Source organism: Pongo pygmaeus, chromosome 19 (assembly GCF_028885625.2).
Source record: "Pongo pygmaeus isolate AG05252 chromosome 19, NHGRI_mPonPyg2-v2.0_pri, whole genome shotgun sequence".
Taxonomy (NCBI): domain Eukaryota; kingdom Metazoa; phylum Chordata; class Mammalia; order Primates; family Hominidae; genus Pongo; species Pongo pygmaeus.
This window is the reverse complement of record NC_072392.2, coordinates 11,704,589-11,723,579: the sequence shown is the minus strand read 5'-3', so window position 1 is coordinate 11,723,579 and position 18,991 is coordinate 11,704,589. Positions and strand designations below refer to the sequence as shown.

Sequence of the window (18,991 nt, the reverse complement as noted above, 5' to 3'; positions counted from 1 at the left end):
GGAGGCTTAAACTTAGATATGAATGAAAGAGAGCCAGCCATGTGAAGGCCAGCAGGGAAAACCATCCCAGGTACAGCAACAGTGACTGCAAAAGCCTTAAGTTCAGCATCAAGCTTAGAGGGCTTTTGAAAGACCAGGGGCAAAAATGGGAGAGTGGCACAAGATGAGACAAAAGAGGCAAGCAGGGGCCAGAGAGAGATGCAGAAATTGGTAGCTGGAATTTCATCCTAAGTATAATAAGAAGCATTTGGAGGTTTTAAGCAAGAAATTGACCCGGAGTCATTGCATGAAAGAAAGAAAGAAAGAAAGGGAAGGAAAAGAAAGGAAGAAAGGAAGGAAGGAAGGAAAGAAAGAGGAGGGGGAGGAAGGAGGAGGAAGAGGGAGAGGAGAGGGAGGAGTAGATGGTGCTCTGGCTGCAGAATGGAGATTGTATTCTATTCCTAGACTTTTGTTTGTTTGCGTAAACAAGGGATTTAACAGAGATGCCATAATACTAGGAAGATTTAAAATCGCTTTCTAGATCCATCATCTTTTCTTTTTTCACTTCAACAACTTTAGTGAGACATACTTCATGTACCATAAAATTCACCCTTTAAAGCGTAAAACTGAATGACTTTTAGTATCTTCACACAATTGTAGAACCATCACTACTATCCAATCTTAGAACATAGAAAACCCAACAGAAAACCCCCTTACCCATTGGCAGTCAATCCCCACTCCTACCCTACCTCCGTCCTATGCAACCCCTGGTCTACTTTCTGCCTCTAAAGACTTGTCTATTCTGTACATTTTACATAAATAGAATCATACAATATGTGGTATTTTGTGACTGGTTCTTTTTTGACTTAGAATGATGTTTTCAGTCATGTTGTAGACTGTATAAACATTGTATTCCTCTTCTTCCCCTAGCTTTATTAAGGTATAATTGACAAATAACAATTGTATATATTTATGGTGTATAATATGATGTTTTGATATATGTATACATTGTGGCATGATTAAATCAAAGTAATTAACATATGTATCACCTCACATACGTATCACTTTCTTGTGCTAAGAACATTAAGGTCTACTCTCACTGCAATTTTCAGGTATGTGATAATCTTTTTAATTATAGTCATCATGCTGTACAATGGATCTCCAGAAGTTATTCATCTTGTCTAACTAGAACTTTATACCACCCTTACAGACACACCCAAAATGATGTTTGACCGAACATCTGGGCACTCTGTGGCCCAGATGAATTTACACATAAAATGAACCATCACAGTCCCCATAACTTAGAAGTTCAATAAAACACATAAGAACTTTCAGCTTATTACTCTATTCTTGCTTTGAATAAGTTCACTTTTCTTACGGTTCTCTTTTCTGGGAGACTACTGACTTCCAGCTCTAATTTGAATTGATTGCTTTCTAGGCCTGCTAACAGTTGTCATTTCAGGATTTTTTTTCTTGATTCTTGATTTTTTTTGAATCTCACAATATTTTTCTTGTTTTTCATTCTTGTTTTGCTGTAGTACGTCCTCAAGTAACTTACTCAAAAAGAGTGCATAAGAAGTAACATTTATGAGTCTGAGAATATCATGGATGATAATTCGGTTGTATAGAACTCTAGTCTTGAAATCGTTTCCCTTAAAAACTTTGAAGGACTGCTTTTCTTGTTCTCAAGTATCCAATTTAGCTGACAAGAGATTCTGAGTTCCTCTTAAATTTCATTCCTTTCCTGGATCACTTGTTGATATGGTTTGGCTTTGTGTCCCCACCCAAATCTCATCTCGAATCCGCATGTGTCGAGGGAGGGATCTGGTGGGAGGTGGTTGGATCATGGGAGTGGTTTCCCCCATGCTGTTCTTGTGATAGGGAGTGAGTTCTCACGAGATCTGATGGTTTTATAACCAGCATGGTGCAGGGAGGAGGTGTAGCATGCAGAACAGAGCATGGAGTCTGAACTTACACTGAATTTCAAGCCCCTGCTCTTGCACTTGATTTGTAGCAGATTATTATTTAATTAGATCTGTGAAAAATGCTACAAAGGAAAAATGCACTGTGCAAGGAAGACAAGGGGTGTCTGCAGCTTTTTATTTCCCCTCCACTCTTTCTCTCTCTTTCCTGCTGCCTTGTGAGGAAGGACTTGCTTCTCCTTCACCTTCTGCCACGATTGTAAGTTTCCTGAGGCCTCCCCAGCCATGCAGAACTGTGAGTCAATTAAACTTCTTTCCTAACTACCCAGTCTCAGGTATTAATACACTAGTACTACCTCCTCACTCAACTAGGAGACTTATTCTTTTCTCTTGACGCTTGACCTCTGAAATTGCATTATGATGTGTCACTGCACAGATTCATTTAAAGTCATTCTGTTTAGTACTGTCTTTCCAATGTGGATGCATGTCTTTCCAGCTCTAGTTATCTTTCTGTTCTTTTTCTAGAATTCTTACTGGTAACATGATGGGTAGCCTAAATTGATCCTCTACACATCATCTCGCCTCTCACACTTTCTGTCTGTGTGTGTGCATGTGTGAATATTTTACCATACACACACACACATAATACATAATACTGCTTATAACTTTATCCTGGGATGTTGCCTTTGACTTTACCTTCCCATCCGCTCACTGAATTTTGAATGCCATAGATGATACAATTTTACATTTAAAAGAGGTCTTTATAATTCTCCAATAGTGCTTTCTTTGTACAATGGCATCTAATTCTTGTTCGATGGATATCATTTTTTAAAATTTCCTTCAAAGACGCTAATTAGAACTTTAAAAATACTCTGTTATTTTTGTGTGTGTGTGTATTGTGTTTTTGTTGTGTGTGTGTGTGTCTGTGTCTGTCCATCTGTCTTTATCTTGCGTGTTTTTGAGTTTCTTCAATATCTGGTAAGCCTCAAGGTTAAATAAGGAGCTGTGCTGTGTTTTCTAGGAGGCTGGGAGGGGTATTCTCCTCTGCTGGTCCTGGGTGTTCTCTTTTGCTGGTCTCTATCCAGGATAGTAGGATTGAGTGGAGGTTCTGTAGATGTGGCCAGATCTTGGCCTCTGTCTTTGTCCTTTCATTTATGGGTGAGTGAGCAGATAGTTGGCATTCAGGCCGAGGTACACCAAACGGAATGGAAGAGCTGTAAAGTAAGGATCCTCCAACTTTCCCTGGTATTCCCTACCATGCATTCCACATTGTGGGTCCCCAGTGAAGAGTGGTTGAAATGAATTATTACTAACTAGATACATATTTATACATCTAAAACAACCCTTTGGATTATGGATGAAGGATAACCCATTATCCTGGACAATAAGTAAGAGATAGAGAAATCCTGGGAGGAAAAACCATATGTACCTTGAGCACAAAGTTGTCCTCAGCCAGGAGCTTCAGATCCACTATCGCCTTCCTAACCAAAGCTTCAAAGTTGGGGTCTCTCCTCCGGGGAACATCCAGGGCAGGAAAGAGGTCCCCGATCAGGCCCATGAAGATGGGCATGTCATCAGTCACAATCTTGGGGATGTTGAAATCCCGCAAGGAGCGCATCAGGACCTGGTCCTCAGGCCGGTCAGGGTCTCCTCTCTTCAGGGATCCTGCCACCACCAGCACGGACTTGATGGCCCGTAGGCCCCAGTCATAGTGATCCTGTGGGCAGTGTTAGATCAAAGTGACAGAGAGACAGAACACCATGTGCTGGGGTGAGTGTCTGCAGAATCATAGATATCCTATGAGCATTAGGTCACCTCTGAAGCCTGGACAGAGATGTGGGAAGGGATGACTTAGAAAATCATGATCCCAGAATTCTAGTTCCTGGTCTAACACTAGCTACTTTCCCAGTTGTGATGATAGCAGGGCAGACACAGAACATACAAATGATGTGGGGGGTCAAAGAGATCAAACAGAACCATTTTCAAACCTATCTGGCTACTCTTTGCACACTCAGCAGGTAGAACTGGAAGGGCTGTCAAGGAGGGAGCCATGTTAACTCTTAGAGATGGTAGATGCTGAGCTTACATGTGCCATCTTGGAGGCCTTCACATTCTATGGGAAAAGAGGTTTAAAGAATAGCTCCTTAAAGTGGGTTCTGTCAAAGATGAACCCCCTGGTCACAGTGCTGCCAGTAGGGTCTGTGGGAGAGTGGACCACACTGCTGATACCAGGCTTCAGGTGGCAGCATGATGTGGGAAGGAGCTGTAGTGGGCAGAACAGAGCATGGAGTCTGAACTCAGACAGACTTCTGTTCAAGCCCCAGCTCCTCTACTTGATTTGTAGCAGATTGCCATTTAATTAGATCCATGACAAATGCTACCAAGGAGGCCAGGCGTGGTGAATCACACCTGGAATCCCAGCACTTTGGGAGGCCGAGGCGGGTGGATCACAAGGTCAGGAGTTCGAGACCAGCCTGGCCAATATGGTGAAACCTCATCCCTACTGAAAATACAAAAATTAGCTGGGCTTGGTGGTGGGTGCCTGTAATCCCAGCTACTCAGGAGGCTGAGGCAGGAGGATTGCTTCAACCCGGGAGGCGGAGGTTGCAGCAAGCCGAGATCACGCCACTGCACTCCACCCTGGGCGACAGAGGGAGACTCCATCTCAAAAAAAAAAAAAAAAAATGCAGCCAAGGAAAAATGTGCTGTGCAATGATGACAAAGAACACAGCGGCTGTACCCAGGATATGGATCAGACTTCCCTAAGGAAATGGCATTAAAGAAGACCTTGAAGGAGTGGAATTCAGTCAGGCACAGATGAAAAAGAAGTGCAGTCAAGGCAAGTGAGAACAGGATGTCCACAGGCTCAGGTGAGAAGACAATCAATTTCAAGGAACTCAGAAAAGATCAATGGAGATGGAGCATCACACGACAGGGAGAGAGCTGTGAGCTGCTGCTGTTGAGGTAGGAGGAGACAGAACACCCTGCAGTATTTAGCAGAGAGTGATAAGGACATTGGTCTCTATCTTAGGACCAGTGAGGAGCGTTTTTAAATAATCACTCTAGCAAGTGGCTAAAGAACAGATCTGAGGAATTAGAAAAGAGGTGGAAAAACTAGTAGAAAGGCAGTTGCAATAGTTTAAGCAAAAGATATGGGTGCTTGGAACTCAAGTGGTAGCAATGAATAGGGAAAGGAAATGAGACTTATTTGAGAAATATCCAGAACATAGAATCATTAAGGGTTCATTTACAATTATATATAGGGCCAAGGAAGAGGAAATGGTCCAGGGTAACTCCCAGGGTCCTAGAGTTAGCAAATGAGTGAATGAGGGGTCAGCATACTGAGGCTGGGAACACAGGAGAAGGAAGCTTGGGCTTAGAGCTGACAGAGATCAGCTTTAGACATGCTGAGCTGGAGGAGCTTTTTAAACACTCGGGGGAGCTGTGGTACAGACCATTGAATGTACACGTTTAGAGCTCAGAAGAGAGGTTTGGGATAAAGCCGTAAAAGTGGAAGTCAACGTTGGGAAAGAACCTAGAGAGGGGATACAATGAGAAAAGAAGTATGAGGAAAACAGGATTTTCTGCACCTTGGACAGACTCCACATGGCTGAGAGAGCCTGTGTTATGGCAGTGAAGGTGATCAAAACAAGATAATCCCAAAGCTCATTGGGGACAGCCCAGGGAAGCTTGGTCATCTATCCTTGACAAAAAGAAATTCTCCGTTCAAGGCAGAAACCTTGCAGGTAATGTTTTGCTAAGGTGCAATTTTTCTGTGAATTTCCTCCTGCCTTAGGCGGAAGCTACAGGTAACGCCAAGCAACTATGAGAAGCTCAAAGCTGGTTAACACCTAACCTGCTTCCCTAACCCTCCTCATCTATGTCCCTTCAGGTACTGACCATTTCCTCCAGGGGTTTTTACTGGCCCAGAACGTTTCCAGAGCTGGGGCTGTTGCACGGTGCTTGGTTGTGCAGCCTCCCTAGAGATCCTACCTGTTTGGAGAGAAGCTCTTTGCACAACTGGTAAAGAGTGATGAACTTTCTGGCTAACGACCGGGCTTCAATGAATCCTTCTGCCACCAGCATGATTTCACAAATCAATTCAAAGTCTGGAACCACCATTGCACAAGGCCTGAGTATAGAAAGACAGAAGGCCCAGTCAGTTTCCCAAGTACAGTGTTGAAGAGGAGACTGCCAGAAAATAGGCACTGGCCGAGATCACACATGGAGGCATCTGTGAGTGCAAAAACTCATGGAAAGACCTGAGCCATTATTTCGTCTAAGACTTTCAATTTATTCTATGTGCTGCTGCAGTTAGCAAGAAGACTTTCAACTTAGAGATGAGTCAGCTAAGGATAAAGGAAACGAAGTCGCCTTCTTAAGGGGCTGGATAATGTTAGCAGGCAGGGGCAGACTTGGAGCTACCACTCAAGTCTTGTGACTTGAGTTCAGTGTGTCTTACGCAAGGCATGGATTAGTAAAGCAAACTGTCTAGAATAGATTCGAGGTTTAGAATAAGGAATTGAGTTTCTCTGGGTATCTACAAGAAACTGAGAGTTCCCCTATTCTTCATCCTCAAAATGTGTGTCTCCTCTAATCCTAAACACCCAGGTCTTATCCTGTACTTATTTGAACACAAATGTAAATTTCTCATCATGAGGCCTAAAGTATGTATTAAGTGGGTCCAAAAGTAATTGTGGTTTTTGCCATTACTTTCAAGAAACTAAGAGTTCCCCTATTCTTCATTCTCCAAATGTGTGTCTCCTCTAAGCCTAGACACCTAGGGTGTATCCTGTACTTGTTTGAATACAAATGTAAATTTCTAATGATAAGGTCTAAAGTATGTATTAAGTTGGTGCAAAAGTAATTGCGGGTTTTGCCATTACTTTCAATGGCAAAACTGCAATTCTGTTTGCACCAACCTAATACTTATTAACCCTATCTTGATACAGAATGGCATATACAATAATATAGAAAGGGATTTATAGAAGGCTTTGTTGTATTTTTTTCCTCTGGCACTAAAAACATTTGATTTTAAAATTACTTACATTTTATTAATTTGTTGGGTATGTAATAGGTTTACATTTCTTTAATTGCATTTTCCCTATACTGATACGAAATTTTCAAAAACATTTCATTCGAGCACATTTTTTTCTTGAAATATTTTACATTGTATTCAAATTCAAAGGAGCAACCAAATGCTAAAATTCTCAAAATTATTTTGCAACCTGAACATAAGGGTAAATATACATTTGTACAACAGAACACTATGCAGCCATGAAAAATAGTGGTGTGAAAGGAAAATTATACAATGACACAAAGAAACATTAGTTAATGAAAGTAGGATACTAAACTATATAGAGTCTGATCCCAATTTTGAAAAAGAAATGCGCTACTGATGCAGTATTGGAAAAAAAAAATGCCAAATGGTTACACTGATTGTTCCTGGATGACAGGACTGGGGGCGGGGAGGAGCAGGGGCTCTGGGTTCAAACTCTAGCATTCTGCTGCTTACTAGTTGATTCACTAGCTAACCCTAGTAACTAGGGTTACTACCCTGAGCAATTTGCTGAATGCATCTGTTTCTTCACTAAACACTGGAGAAACTAGTACTATCCACCTCATAGGGCCTTTGAGAGAATTAAATGTAAAAGTAGATGTTTGTACTTACTATTCTGAAAAATTTGTTTATTTCCAAATTTCCTTCTATGGGTATGTGTTATGGACTAAATGTTGTGTGCCCCCAAAATGCAATGTGATGGTATTTGGAGATGGGCCTTTGGAAGGTCATTAGGTCATGAGGGTGGAGTGCTACCCAGAGAGCTAGCTCGTCCTCTTTCCTCCACGTGAGGATACAGCAAGAAGGTGGCCGCCTGTAACCTGGAGGAGAGCCCTCACCAGAGCCTGACCGTGCTGGCACCCTGCTTTTGAACTTTCAGTCTCTAGAACTGTGAGAAATAAATGTCTGCTGTTTAGGCTGCCCAGTCTGCAGTATTTTTATTATGGCACCCTGAACTGGCAAAGACAATTCCAGTCAGCAAAAAAATTCAGCAAGAAAAAAAGGTAAGAAAGAATTCTTATCTGGGTGATCACCTACTTCTATAATCATTTGTAACACAAGGCTTATTTAATAATTACTTTCTAGAAACAAATGGCCAACAATGCAGCATTCTGTAGCACCCATTTAGACAGCTTGTTGGCATTCCAGCAGCTCTTGCTTAACACAGGGACCTGGCTGAAGAAGCAGAAGCCCCCGTCACTCCAGCGACACAGGAATTTGCCACGACTGAGAGAGTGAAGCACTCAGGGAGCTGCCCAGTGATCTCCTACGCCTCTGGAAATCCAGTAAAGTGTTGACAGCCTCTCTGGACAGACAGCACTGTGTTTCTCAGTCCAAAAATGAGACAAAACAATTTTGTCATAGCACCCCCCAGTCTATCTCACTTAGGTAAAAGTTCAGTAACCAGAAAATCAGAAGCCATGAAGCATTCTTCAGTTTTCTCTTTGTTGGGCCAACTTTTCTTTTCTGGAAAAAGAATGCAGCCTCCAGCTCCTTCGACGAAATATATTTGTGTTTTCTTATCAAAATAAAGAAGATTTTAAATTATGGCAATGTCCACCGGTAGCAAGGGTGAAATAAAAGAGGTGCTCTCATGCGTCGCTACGAGGAGTGTAATTTGGAACTACTCTTTTTAGAAAGCAATTTGGCAATGTATATCAAGAGCCTTAAAAATGTTTCTACCCATTAACACAGTAATTCCACTTCTGGGAAGCAAGCCAAGGAAAATAATCATACATACAGAAAAAAAGATTTATATACAAAGATGTACATTACAGCATTATGCATAAATTTATTTTAAATGTTAGAAAGTCTTAATATTTAACCATAGGGGAGTAGTTAATTACATTGTAAACCATGCACTTGATAAAAAAGTATGCAGCCATGAAATGAGTTTTATCAAGAATATCTAATAGAAGAAAATATTTAGGATATGATTATGACAGATTATGAAATAAAAAAACAAAACAACACAAAACTATGTAGACCGCAAATGTAGGCTACCAACGTATGGATTTAAAATGTATATACAGAGAAGAACAGAACACAATTAAGCAAAAAGCAATTTTACTGCATTAAAGACATTAAAGACGGTTGTTAAAAATCTACTTTTCCAAATGTTCCAAATTTTCTTTAAAATATATGTCACACATTTTAAGTGGAAAAATGAAAGAAACTTCTCTTTTGGGGCTTTTGCATGGGGCAGAACTGACACTCACCTGAAGAGAGCCTTGAGGTTCTCCGGTAGCTCTGTGCGGCCAGCATAGCCCGGGTTCATGGTGATGAAGATACCGACAGAAGGATTCAGGCTGATCTCCTCTCCAAGGAAGCTGAACCACTGCTTCTTATCTCTGATCGCATCCTGAATGCTTTTTACCTGGTGAACCAATCAATCAGCGAGAAATTCCTCAATTGCCTTTTAGTGGAGGGATGATAACTAAAGCTGGAACCCCATAGTCACACACAGCACGAAGAACTGTCCTGTGGACGCTTTCACTGAAAGACAGGCATGATGACCACACCCCAGACCCTTTACTGACAGGCCCTGGTTGCATGTCTAAAAGAAATCTGGCCACTGCTAGGCACAGTGTCTCATGCCTATAATCCCAGCGCTTTGGGAGGCCAAGGCGGGCAGATCACTCGAGGTCAAGAGTTCAAGACTAGCCTGGCCAACATGGTGAAACCCCGTCTCTACTAAAAATACAAAAATTAGCCGGGTGTGGTGGTGTGCATCTGTAATCCCAGTTACTCGGGAGGCTGAGGCAGGAGAATTGTTTGAATCAGGGAGGTGGAGGTTGCAGTGAGCCGAGATCATGCTACTGCACTCCAGCCTGGTTGACAGAGCGAGGCTACGTCTCAAAACAAAACAAAAAAATGAATCTGGCTGCCCACATCCACATTTATGACACTGTGGATAAGAGCATGGGAGGGAACAGCAAACAGGTGTTTAACTCCCTGAATGTGGGTTCTCTCTGTAGTAATGGCTAAAGTGTATTAGGGCTGACCACTGGCCGGACACAGTTCTGACCACTTCTCATGTATTAACTCATTTGAGCTTCACCATGCTTGGAGGGGGGCACTTCAATTACATCATCCCCATCTCTGATAAAACAGAAGCATGGTGAGATGGAAACATTTGTCCGAAGCCACACAGCTACTAATTGGGGCATCAGGATTTGAATCCAGGCAAATGGATCCTGGAGCCTGTGCTTTCAGGTATTGTGTGATGGTGAGGATGCCATAGTTACCTGCTGAGCTTGTTCTAAGTAAATGAAATAAAGTCTGTGAAGTACATAGCCTAAAGAAAAATGCTTAGAAAAACCAGCTGACGTGAGGGATATCCATGTGGCCATCCTCATCGCAACAGTGGTCCCTGTCTTGGTTTAACTCCTCATAGCCATCCCCCAGACTATACCTCCAGAACAGGTGACCCTTTACAGATGGAGCAAAGGTAGGCTGGGTCAGACCCAGAGGGCTGTTAGTGCTTTTTTCTTTAGAAAATCAGACTTTCTCTTAAACATAGACTGGAGTCAGAGGAGAATTTATCCTGAAGCTTGACCCAGTCAGATCTATGTTCTAGATTACTCTCTAGCAGTGGGAGGAGAGGCAGAAGTGAAATTCAACCATTTATTGTCACACCTGGTGCTTGGAAATGCATAAGCAAAAATGATCAGCAACAGAGAAAAGATGAAAGGGACACACTTTGAGGCTAGCCCACAGCCTTGTCCAGCCCGGCCCCAGAAGGTCTTTGGGAATTTCCAGCCTCTCAGGTTCTCGGAAGCAAAACCCAAAAGCTGGGGCCGGTGCAAGGTTTTGAATGAGCCTCAGCAGGTCGGCTAAGTCCAGGGTGCTAGAAGAGCAAAGGGTAGCCTAGTTCTGTGGAGATGGGGCTGTAGGGTTGTGTGTGTGAAACGGTGGGAAGTGTGGCGGGGGAGCAGCTGGACCATCTACCACTGGGCACGGCTGTCTCCAGAGTACACAGTTTGCCTGGATGCATGACAGTTCTACAATTAGGATTCAGCTCCCTTCCCAGAGTGAAGCGCTAATGACTGTATGCGTTTGAGCTCACAGCAATTAGTTTGAAACTGAGACTTCTTTTCTACGTGTAGAATATCAATGCCACCCTGGCAGAAGCAGGCTTCAGCAGCCAGGACGCTGGCCAAACAGATCAAGCTCTGCTGGTTTGCGTGGGGCTCACAGCCCAGCCCAGCTCTGCCGTGGAGCCTCTTGCAGCCTTCATCACCCTGCAAGTTACGTGACTGGCAAAGGCTAGTTCTCTTCTTTGTCGTCTTCTCGTCCATAAAATGCCCCAGTCTTCTCGTCCATAAAATGTACAGAGCACTCGCCTTATTAGGGAGTGGGAAAGCAAGTTTAATTAGCGTTTATAAGTTGCTCTGCTACCTTTGGGGGAAGACTAAGGCATGAGCCTGGGACCTTTTCTGCTGTTCATTCTGACTCAGCATTCTCTCTCGAAACACCGAAGCCCAGAAACCTCACGCTCAGCAAGAATTTATGATGCACTTTTGGATTGGAGGCATCTGTGCTTTTGTGTAAAATTCTGTAGAGGGGCTCTTGAGGGAGAGTGTTGAACAGACTCAAAGATGCAGTTAATGTTGGAGCATTGGTGCTCATAGAAATTTTGGTTAGGCTGGCTTGTACAGGACAGGCTTTAGCAGCAGCTGGGGTCCTCAGAGGAAATCACTGGAACATAACAATGATCAGGGTCCAAGAGGCCTTGATAACGTCCAGGTCCTGGGAAAGGCCAGAGGGTCTTTCAGGATGCTTGGAGGCAGGGAGGGGGAAGTGGAGAAGCAGGTGGACTAGGGATGTATGGATTAAATGCAAGCCCAGCCAGATGGAAGTACATACAGAGGTCGTTTGGCAACTGATAGCTAAGGCTGCCAGGCACATCTCACCCATTGGGATATGTTTCTCTATTGAAAATGCATTGTTTTCTGAAGATCTTAAAGCCACAGTGAATAACAAAAAATAATAACAGAGATTTTTGAGCACTTAATATGTATGAGGGACAATTCTGAGTATTTTCTGTGAATTATTCCATCCAAAGCTTTTAACAGCTGTTTAAGATAGGTAGTCTCAGATCTTCATTTTACCAATGAAGAAACTGAGGCAGAAGGCAGTTAAGAAACTGTCCTATGTTTATGTAAGATGTTAGCATTAAGGGGAGGCTAAAAGTGAGATATGTAGAAATTCGATGCTATTTTTACAACTTTTCTATAAATCTAAAATTGGTTCAAAATAAAAAGTTAAAAGAAAAAAAAGAAACTTGCCCGAAACCCCACAGTTGGTAAGTGGAGCAGCTCGAGTTTAAAAGCCAGGCAATCTGGTGCCGAGGCACATACTTTTAGCTACTTCCCCCAAAGGCTCTTGTACCAGAAGGAGTGCTGTGCCAGCCATAGACCAGTTTCTCATCAAACATACACGTTTTCAGAGCAATTTGTTTTACTCTGAAAACTATCATGTTTGTTATAATTTAGAGGCATACTTTCCACAAAATAAGAAAAGATGGTTTTGCCACCCATTAAAAAGACAAATAATCATGCCTGTAATCCCAGCACTTTGGGAGGCCGAGGCGGGCGGATCACAAGGTCGGGAGATTGAGACCATCCTGGCTAACACGGTGAAATCCCGTCTCTACTAAAAATACAAAAAATTAGCCAGGCCTGGTGGCACATGCCTGTAATCCCAGCTACTTGGGAGGCTGAGGCAGGAGAATCGCTTGAACCTGGGAGGCAGAGGTGGCAGTCAGCTGAGATTGTGCCACTGCACTCCAGCCTGCATGACAGAGTGAGACACCATCTGAAAAAGGAAAACAAAAACAAAAACAAAAAACAGAACAAAACAAAAAAACAAAACAAAAAAATAAAAATGGAAAGCTATGTGGGAACCAGTGTTCTCAACTGGGGATGAGTTTGCAGTCCCTCTCTCCCAGGGGTCGTGTGGCAATGTCTGGAGACACTTTTGTTGTCACAGCAAGGAATGGGGGTTGCTGTCGGCATTCAGTGGGTAGAGGCCAGGGATGCTGCTCAACATCCACAATGCAGAGGATAGATCTTCACAAAATAGAACGATCAGCCCAAAGCATCAATAGTGCTTAGGTTGACAAGCCCTGATCTAGACCAAACGTTTTACCAGTGAGGACTCTGAGGCTGAGAAGATATAAGGTACTTAACCTCCATCCCACACCACGTGTCCTTGGGTCCAAACCCATTCCCATGCAAATTCTTAGCTCTACCTCCAAGATAAATCAAATCAGAAATTCTGGGAATGGGGTCCAATGAGGGGCGTCGGAACAGGCCCTCCAGGTGATTCTGATGCACGCTGAAATTTGAGAACCACTGCAGTCCAGTCAATTCTTACATTTCTACTCATCCCTACCTCTGCCCATATGGCCCCATTCATAGCTGCATACTGACCTCCCTCTCTCAGATGGGAGGGTGTTGAACAGACTCAAAGATGTAGATAATGTTGGAGCATCGGTGCTCATAGAAATTTTGGTTAGCCTGGTTTGTACTGGACAGGATCTAGCAGCAACTGAGGTCTGCAGAGCAAATCATTGGAACTTAACAATGATCGGGGTCCAGGAAGCCTTGACAAAGTCCGGGTCCTGTAAAAGGCCAGAGGTTCCCCTCTCTCCCTCTCTCAGATGAGCCTAGGTCCCCCACTTCCTTCTGCCCCACGGGGCCTGGAGAGGCTTTGCCCCTGCAGAGTACTGGCTGGGACAAACTGGGCTCAGTTTTGGGGGTCTTGATGTGAACCCAATCTCTACAGTCCTCAGCGGTGTTTTCCTCATTTTTCAGTCTCTCTCTCAGCTCTGGTTCTCAAAATTTGCTGAACGTGTGAACCATGTGGAAAGTTTTTAGAAAGTACCGATACACTGGTCCTATTCCGCAGGAACTAAATCAACATCTTTTCGGGGTAGACACTGTGCATTACTATTTTGTAGAATTACCCAGGCCATTCTAAAGTGCAACCAGGGTTGAGATGACTGTGCCGGAGCGGCACAGTCCCCGATTTTATTGTGCGTAGTAATCACTGGAGGGTGTGTTAACATGAAGATTCTGTTTCAGCAAGTCTGGGGTGGGGCCTGAGACTCCGCATTTCTAACAAGCTTCCAGGGGATGCTGGTGTTGTTGGCTCACAGTTTGAGTAGCGTGGGGCCAGATGACACCAGCCATGCCCGGCACCCTCCGCTGTCACTCTCAGGACACCTACCTGAAAGTCAATAAACTGTTCTTGCTACTGGGCCACGCTGCCCCATCCCAGTTTCATGGCCCACAATTGCCCCTCAGCCAGATGGTTTTACTGTCTCTTTCCAGCCTCTGTGGTCCTTAAAATTGCACGTCTTTCATGGAACTTATTTTCTGTCTTATCATTTGGATAATTTGCCTAGGTTTTACTTCTTTTTTTTTTTGAGACGGAGTCTCGCTCTGTTGCCCAGGCTGGAGTGTAGTGGCGTGATCTCGGCTCACTGCAAGCTCTGCCTCCTGGGTTCACACCATTCCCCTGCCTCAGCCTGGTGAGTAGCTGGGACTACAGGCACCCGCCACCACGCCCGGCTAATTTTTTGTATTTTTTAGTAGAGACGGGGTTTCACCATGTTATTAGCCAGGTTGGTCTCAATCTCCTGACCTCGTGATCTGCCCACCTCGGCCTCCCAAAGTGCTGGGATTACAGGCGTGAGCCACTGCACCCGGCCAGGGTTTACTTCTATATATTGCAAGCCAGCCCTGATGTCCAGTGGTCAACCTTGTTATCTGCACAAGCCTTGTGTGCCCGTCTGACCATAAGAGCTGCATTTCTTGCATGAGGATGACATCTTTCCCCTCATGACTAGAAGCTGCTGATCACAGAGGGTTCTGTCCCTGTATCCTCCCACTCAGGCTAGGGCCTTGCGTCTGACTCACTCAGTGAAGTATTAAGGCCATGCTGTCTCGGTGCAGGTGACATACTTTAAGGAGGTCATGGGCTAGCCCTATGCTACTGGGATCTTGGCTTTTTCTCGTCACCCCTCTACCTTGGCCCTTCTATTCTAGGAGAGTGGCTCATTTTGTGGTCCCCTGTGGTCATTCTCTTTTCAAGTCTTTGCCCCAAATGCCATGTGCTATTTAACATCCTCCCTGGCCCGCTCCACGCTTCCCACTGCAATGGCAGATTGAAGTCTGTTGCCTTCAGGAAGTGCAACCCACTCACCACTTTTTAAACATTTTAACATTTCTGATTTTTTTTTTCCCATTAGACTTTAAGCTTCTCTTTAAAGAGTGTTACATGGAAAGCTCCCTCGGCTCTGAGACTGGAGCATTTGTTTGGTGCTTGGAGTACTTGGAGCCCTGCTATGGTGGGCTCCCAAGTCTTTGCTGACTGATCTTCTGCTTCCACTTGCTTCCTGCCTCTGTCCAACCCATTTTCAGGGCCTGTAATGCAGGGAAGAGAAGAAAGTGCCAGGGAGGCCTGGCCAGAGGGCGTGGAGGGGGACAGGGCATTGGGGTGTGTCCTCATGGCACATGTCCCCAGGCACAGATAACCCAAAGCATAGAGAGCTGATTGCAATACTAAAGAAGAGATTCCAGAAAAAAGTAAGTAATATCTTAGACATTTTTTAAATAGCAGAGTAATTTTTTTTGGAATTGCCACACTGATGTTTTTCCCAACTGGCTACGTGACTTTGCTTGACTAGTCTCATGGAGACATGAGAATGTCCACCGACAAAGACGCTGTGGACCAGCAGCATAATCACTTTTGTAGGAGTTACTGGGAAGAGGAGCACAGATGGACAAGGAGCAGAGAGGAGGAGAGGGGAGGGTGGCGGAGAACTGTCAGCAGCTGGTGTGGCTTCTGAACCAATATGCCAGCCTGGATTGCCGTGTGAATAATTAAGTGCAATTTTCTCCTTGGGTGGGTATTCGATTTCAAATGTTACCCGCTCAGATTTTGCCTGGGCTGTTGTCAGACCACTTTCTTGAGAAATGTCTCTGATGGGTATACTCCTAGATCAGAGTGTGACAGCATCAGGGACCCCTAGTTAAATTTATTTCATTTGATTCCAGAAACAAACAGGAACTAAGTGATCTTAGAGAATGTATTGCTGACCTTGCTGACCTTGTGTTGAGTAGCTTCAAAATAAAGCAAATTCAGTATCTATCTACTACCCAGGGGGAACAATGGCTGTTGGGCACTGCCTCATTGATTAGTACATTGTTAAACTTGATAAGATAGCCCGAGGTTGGTCCAGCTCAGAAGGAGTGAAGGGCATAGAGAAGACCTGTGAGAACTGTAAACTAGTTCAACCATTGTGGAAGTCAGTGTGGCGATTCCTCAGGGATCTAGAACTAGAAATACCATTTGACCCAGCCATCCCATTACTGGGTATATACCCAAAGGATTATAAATCATGCTGCTATAAAGACACATGCACACGTATGTTTATTGCGGCACTATTCACAATAGTAAAGACTTGGAACCAACCCAAATGTCCAACAATGATAGACTGGATTAAGAAAATGTGGCACATACACACCATGGAATACTATGCAGCCATAAAAAATGATGAGTTCATGTCCTTTGTAGGGACATGGATGAAGCTGGAAACCATCATTCTCAGCAAACTATCGCAAGGACAAAAAAGCAAACACCACATGTTCTCACTTATAGGTGGGAACTGAACAATGAGAACACATGGACACAGGAAGGGGACCATCACACACCGGGGCCTGTTGTGGGGTGGGGGGAGGGGGGAGGGATAGCATTAGGAGATATACCTAATGTAAATGACGAGTTAATGGGTGCAGCACACCAACATGGCACATGTATACATATGTAACAAACCTGCACACGTTGTGCACATGTGCCCTAAAACTTAAATTTAAAAAAAAAAAAAAAGAGAAGACCTGTGAGACCAGGGTGTGAACCCTTTTTCCCTGTCCTGTGTATCACAGCCTCTACTTCTCTTTAACCCATTTCCTGCAGTGTTCAGATAATAATGATAGTAATCATCCTCATCACTATCACCACCATCATTATCACTATCATCACCACCATCCCCATCATTGCCACCACCACCCCCATCATTGTCACCATCATCACCACCACCATCATTAACATTATAATCACTGCCATCATCATCACTGTCATCATCAACGTCATCACTGCCACCACCACCATCATCATCACCATCACCCCCACCATCATCATCACTATCGTCACCATAATCATCACCACCATCACCATCATCATCACCACCATCACCATCATCGCCACCACCATCACCATCACCATCATCACCACCACCACCATCATTACCACCATCACCATCATCACTACCACCATCATCATCACCATCATTACCACCACCACCATCATCATTACCACCATCACCATTATCACCACCATCATCATTACCACCATCACCATTATCACCACCATCATCATCATCACCATCATCACCATGACCACCATCATTACCACCATCACCATTATCACCACCATCATCATCACCATCATCACCACCACCACCATTACCACCATCACCATTATCATCTCCATCATCATCATCACCATCACCACCACCACCACCACCATCATTACCACCATCACCATTATCACCACCACCATCATCATCACCATCATCACCACCACCATCACCATTATCATCTCCATCATCATTATCATCTCCATCATCATCATCACCATCATCACCACCACCACCATCATCATTACCACCATCACCATTATCACCACCACCATCATCATCACCATCATCACCACCACCATCACCATTATCATCTCCATCATCATTATCATCTCCATCATCATCATCACCATCATCACCACCACCACCATCATCATTACCACCATCACCATTATCACCACCACCATCAACATCACCATCACCACCATCATCATTACCACCATCACCATTATCACCACCATCATCATCACCATCATCACCACCACCATCATTACCACCATCACCATTATCACCACCACCATCATCATCACCATCATCACCACCACCACCAACATCATTACCACCATCACCATTATCATATCCATCATCATCATCATTAGAATAATCATCACCACCACTACCACTGCCATCATCATCATCATCAGCATCACCATCATTAGCATAATTATCACCATCACCGGTACCATCATCACCATTAACACCATCATCATCATCACTAAAATCACCACCACCATTATCATCTTCATCAAAGCATTTGTTGAGTGACTATTCTCTGCAGGGCTTTAAAAAACAGTGCTTTAGAGATATTAACTCATTTAAAAATTATTACAACTGCCTCAAGGAGGTGCTATTATTAACTCCCTTTACAGATGTGGATCTTGAGACATGGATATGCTCAAGGTCACACAGCTAGTAAGAGGCTGAGACAGCATTGAACACTGGGATTATTCCTTATTCCAGGTTGTGAAGTGACCAGCCAAAGGTGAAAGCAGCCAGGAAACATATTTGATTTCTTATAAAAATCTGGATGTCCAGTCTCTCTTTAAAATGTAAAAGATCTGGCAACACTCAGCTTACATCCTTACAGGGCAGAGGTGTGCTGGTAAATTTTTAACAAACAGCTCTCCAGGAGAGCAACAATGCCCTTGATTCATAGAATTTGGCAGTTTTCATGATGGAAGGACTCTCATCATAGCCCATTTCAAGCTACATTCATGTAATGCCACTGCAATGCACACAACCAGCTCTTTCGAGCCAAGCTGGTCAAGGGTTTCAGTCCAAGAGTGTCCAGGCTAGCCATTTGTCTTCCTTCCTCTACTAACTGCTGCTGAACAGAACAAACTCAAAGAAAGGGAAAAACCATATTTCACCACTGGAAACCAGGGAGCCTCACGTTCTGTTCAGTTGCAAGAGCCTCACGTTCTGGCAACTTTCAGAGCTTCATCAAGGAACAGTTTAGACAAGAGTCAGTGGCCATCAAACAAGAGAGATGGAAAGACAGACCACCTCAGAGCAGTGGTGAGTGAAGGGACCCAGCAGAGT

At 43.9% G+C, this 18,991-nt stretch overlaps 1 protein-coding gene across 1 annotated transcript in view; it reads right to left on the bottom strand.

The window, feature by feature from the left end:
• Positions 1–18,991, bottom strand: part of DNAH9 (dynein axonemal heavy chain 9) — a 379,881-nt gene that overhangs the window by 223,161 nt on the left and 137,729 nt on the right. The window contains exons 29-31 of the mRNA XM_054456248.2: positions 9,180–9,337; positions 5,895–6,033; positions 3,331–3,618 (exon numbers count right to left, since the gene is read on the bottom strand). Coding sequence (XP_054312223.2) covers positions 3,331–3,618; positions 5,895–6,033; positions 9,180–9,337 — 585 coding nt within the window. The remainder of the gene's footprint in view (positions 1–3,330; positions 3,619–5,894; positions 6,034–9,179; positions 9,338–18,991) is intronic.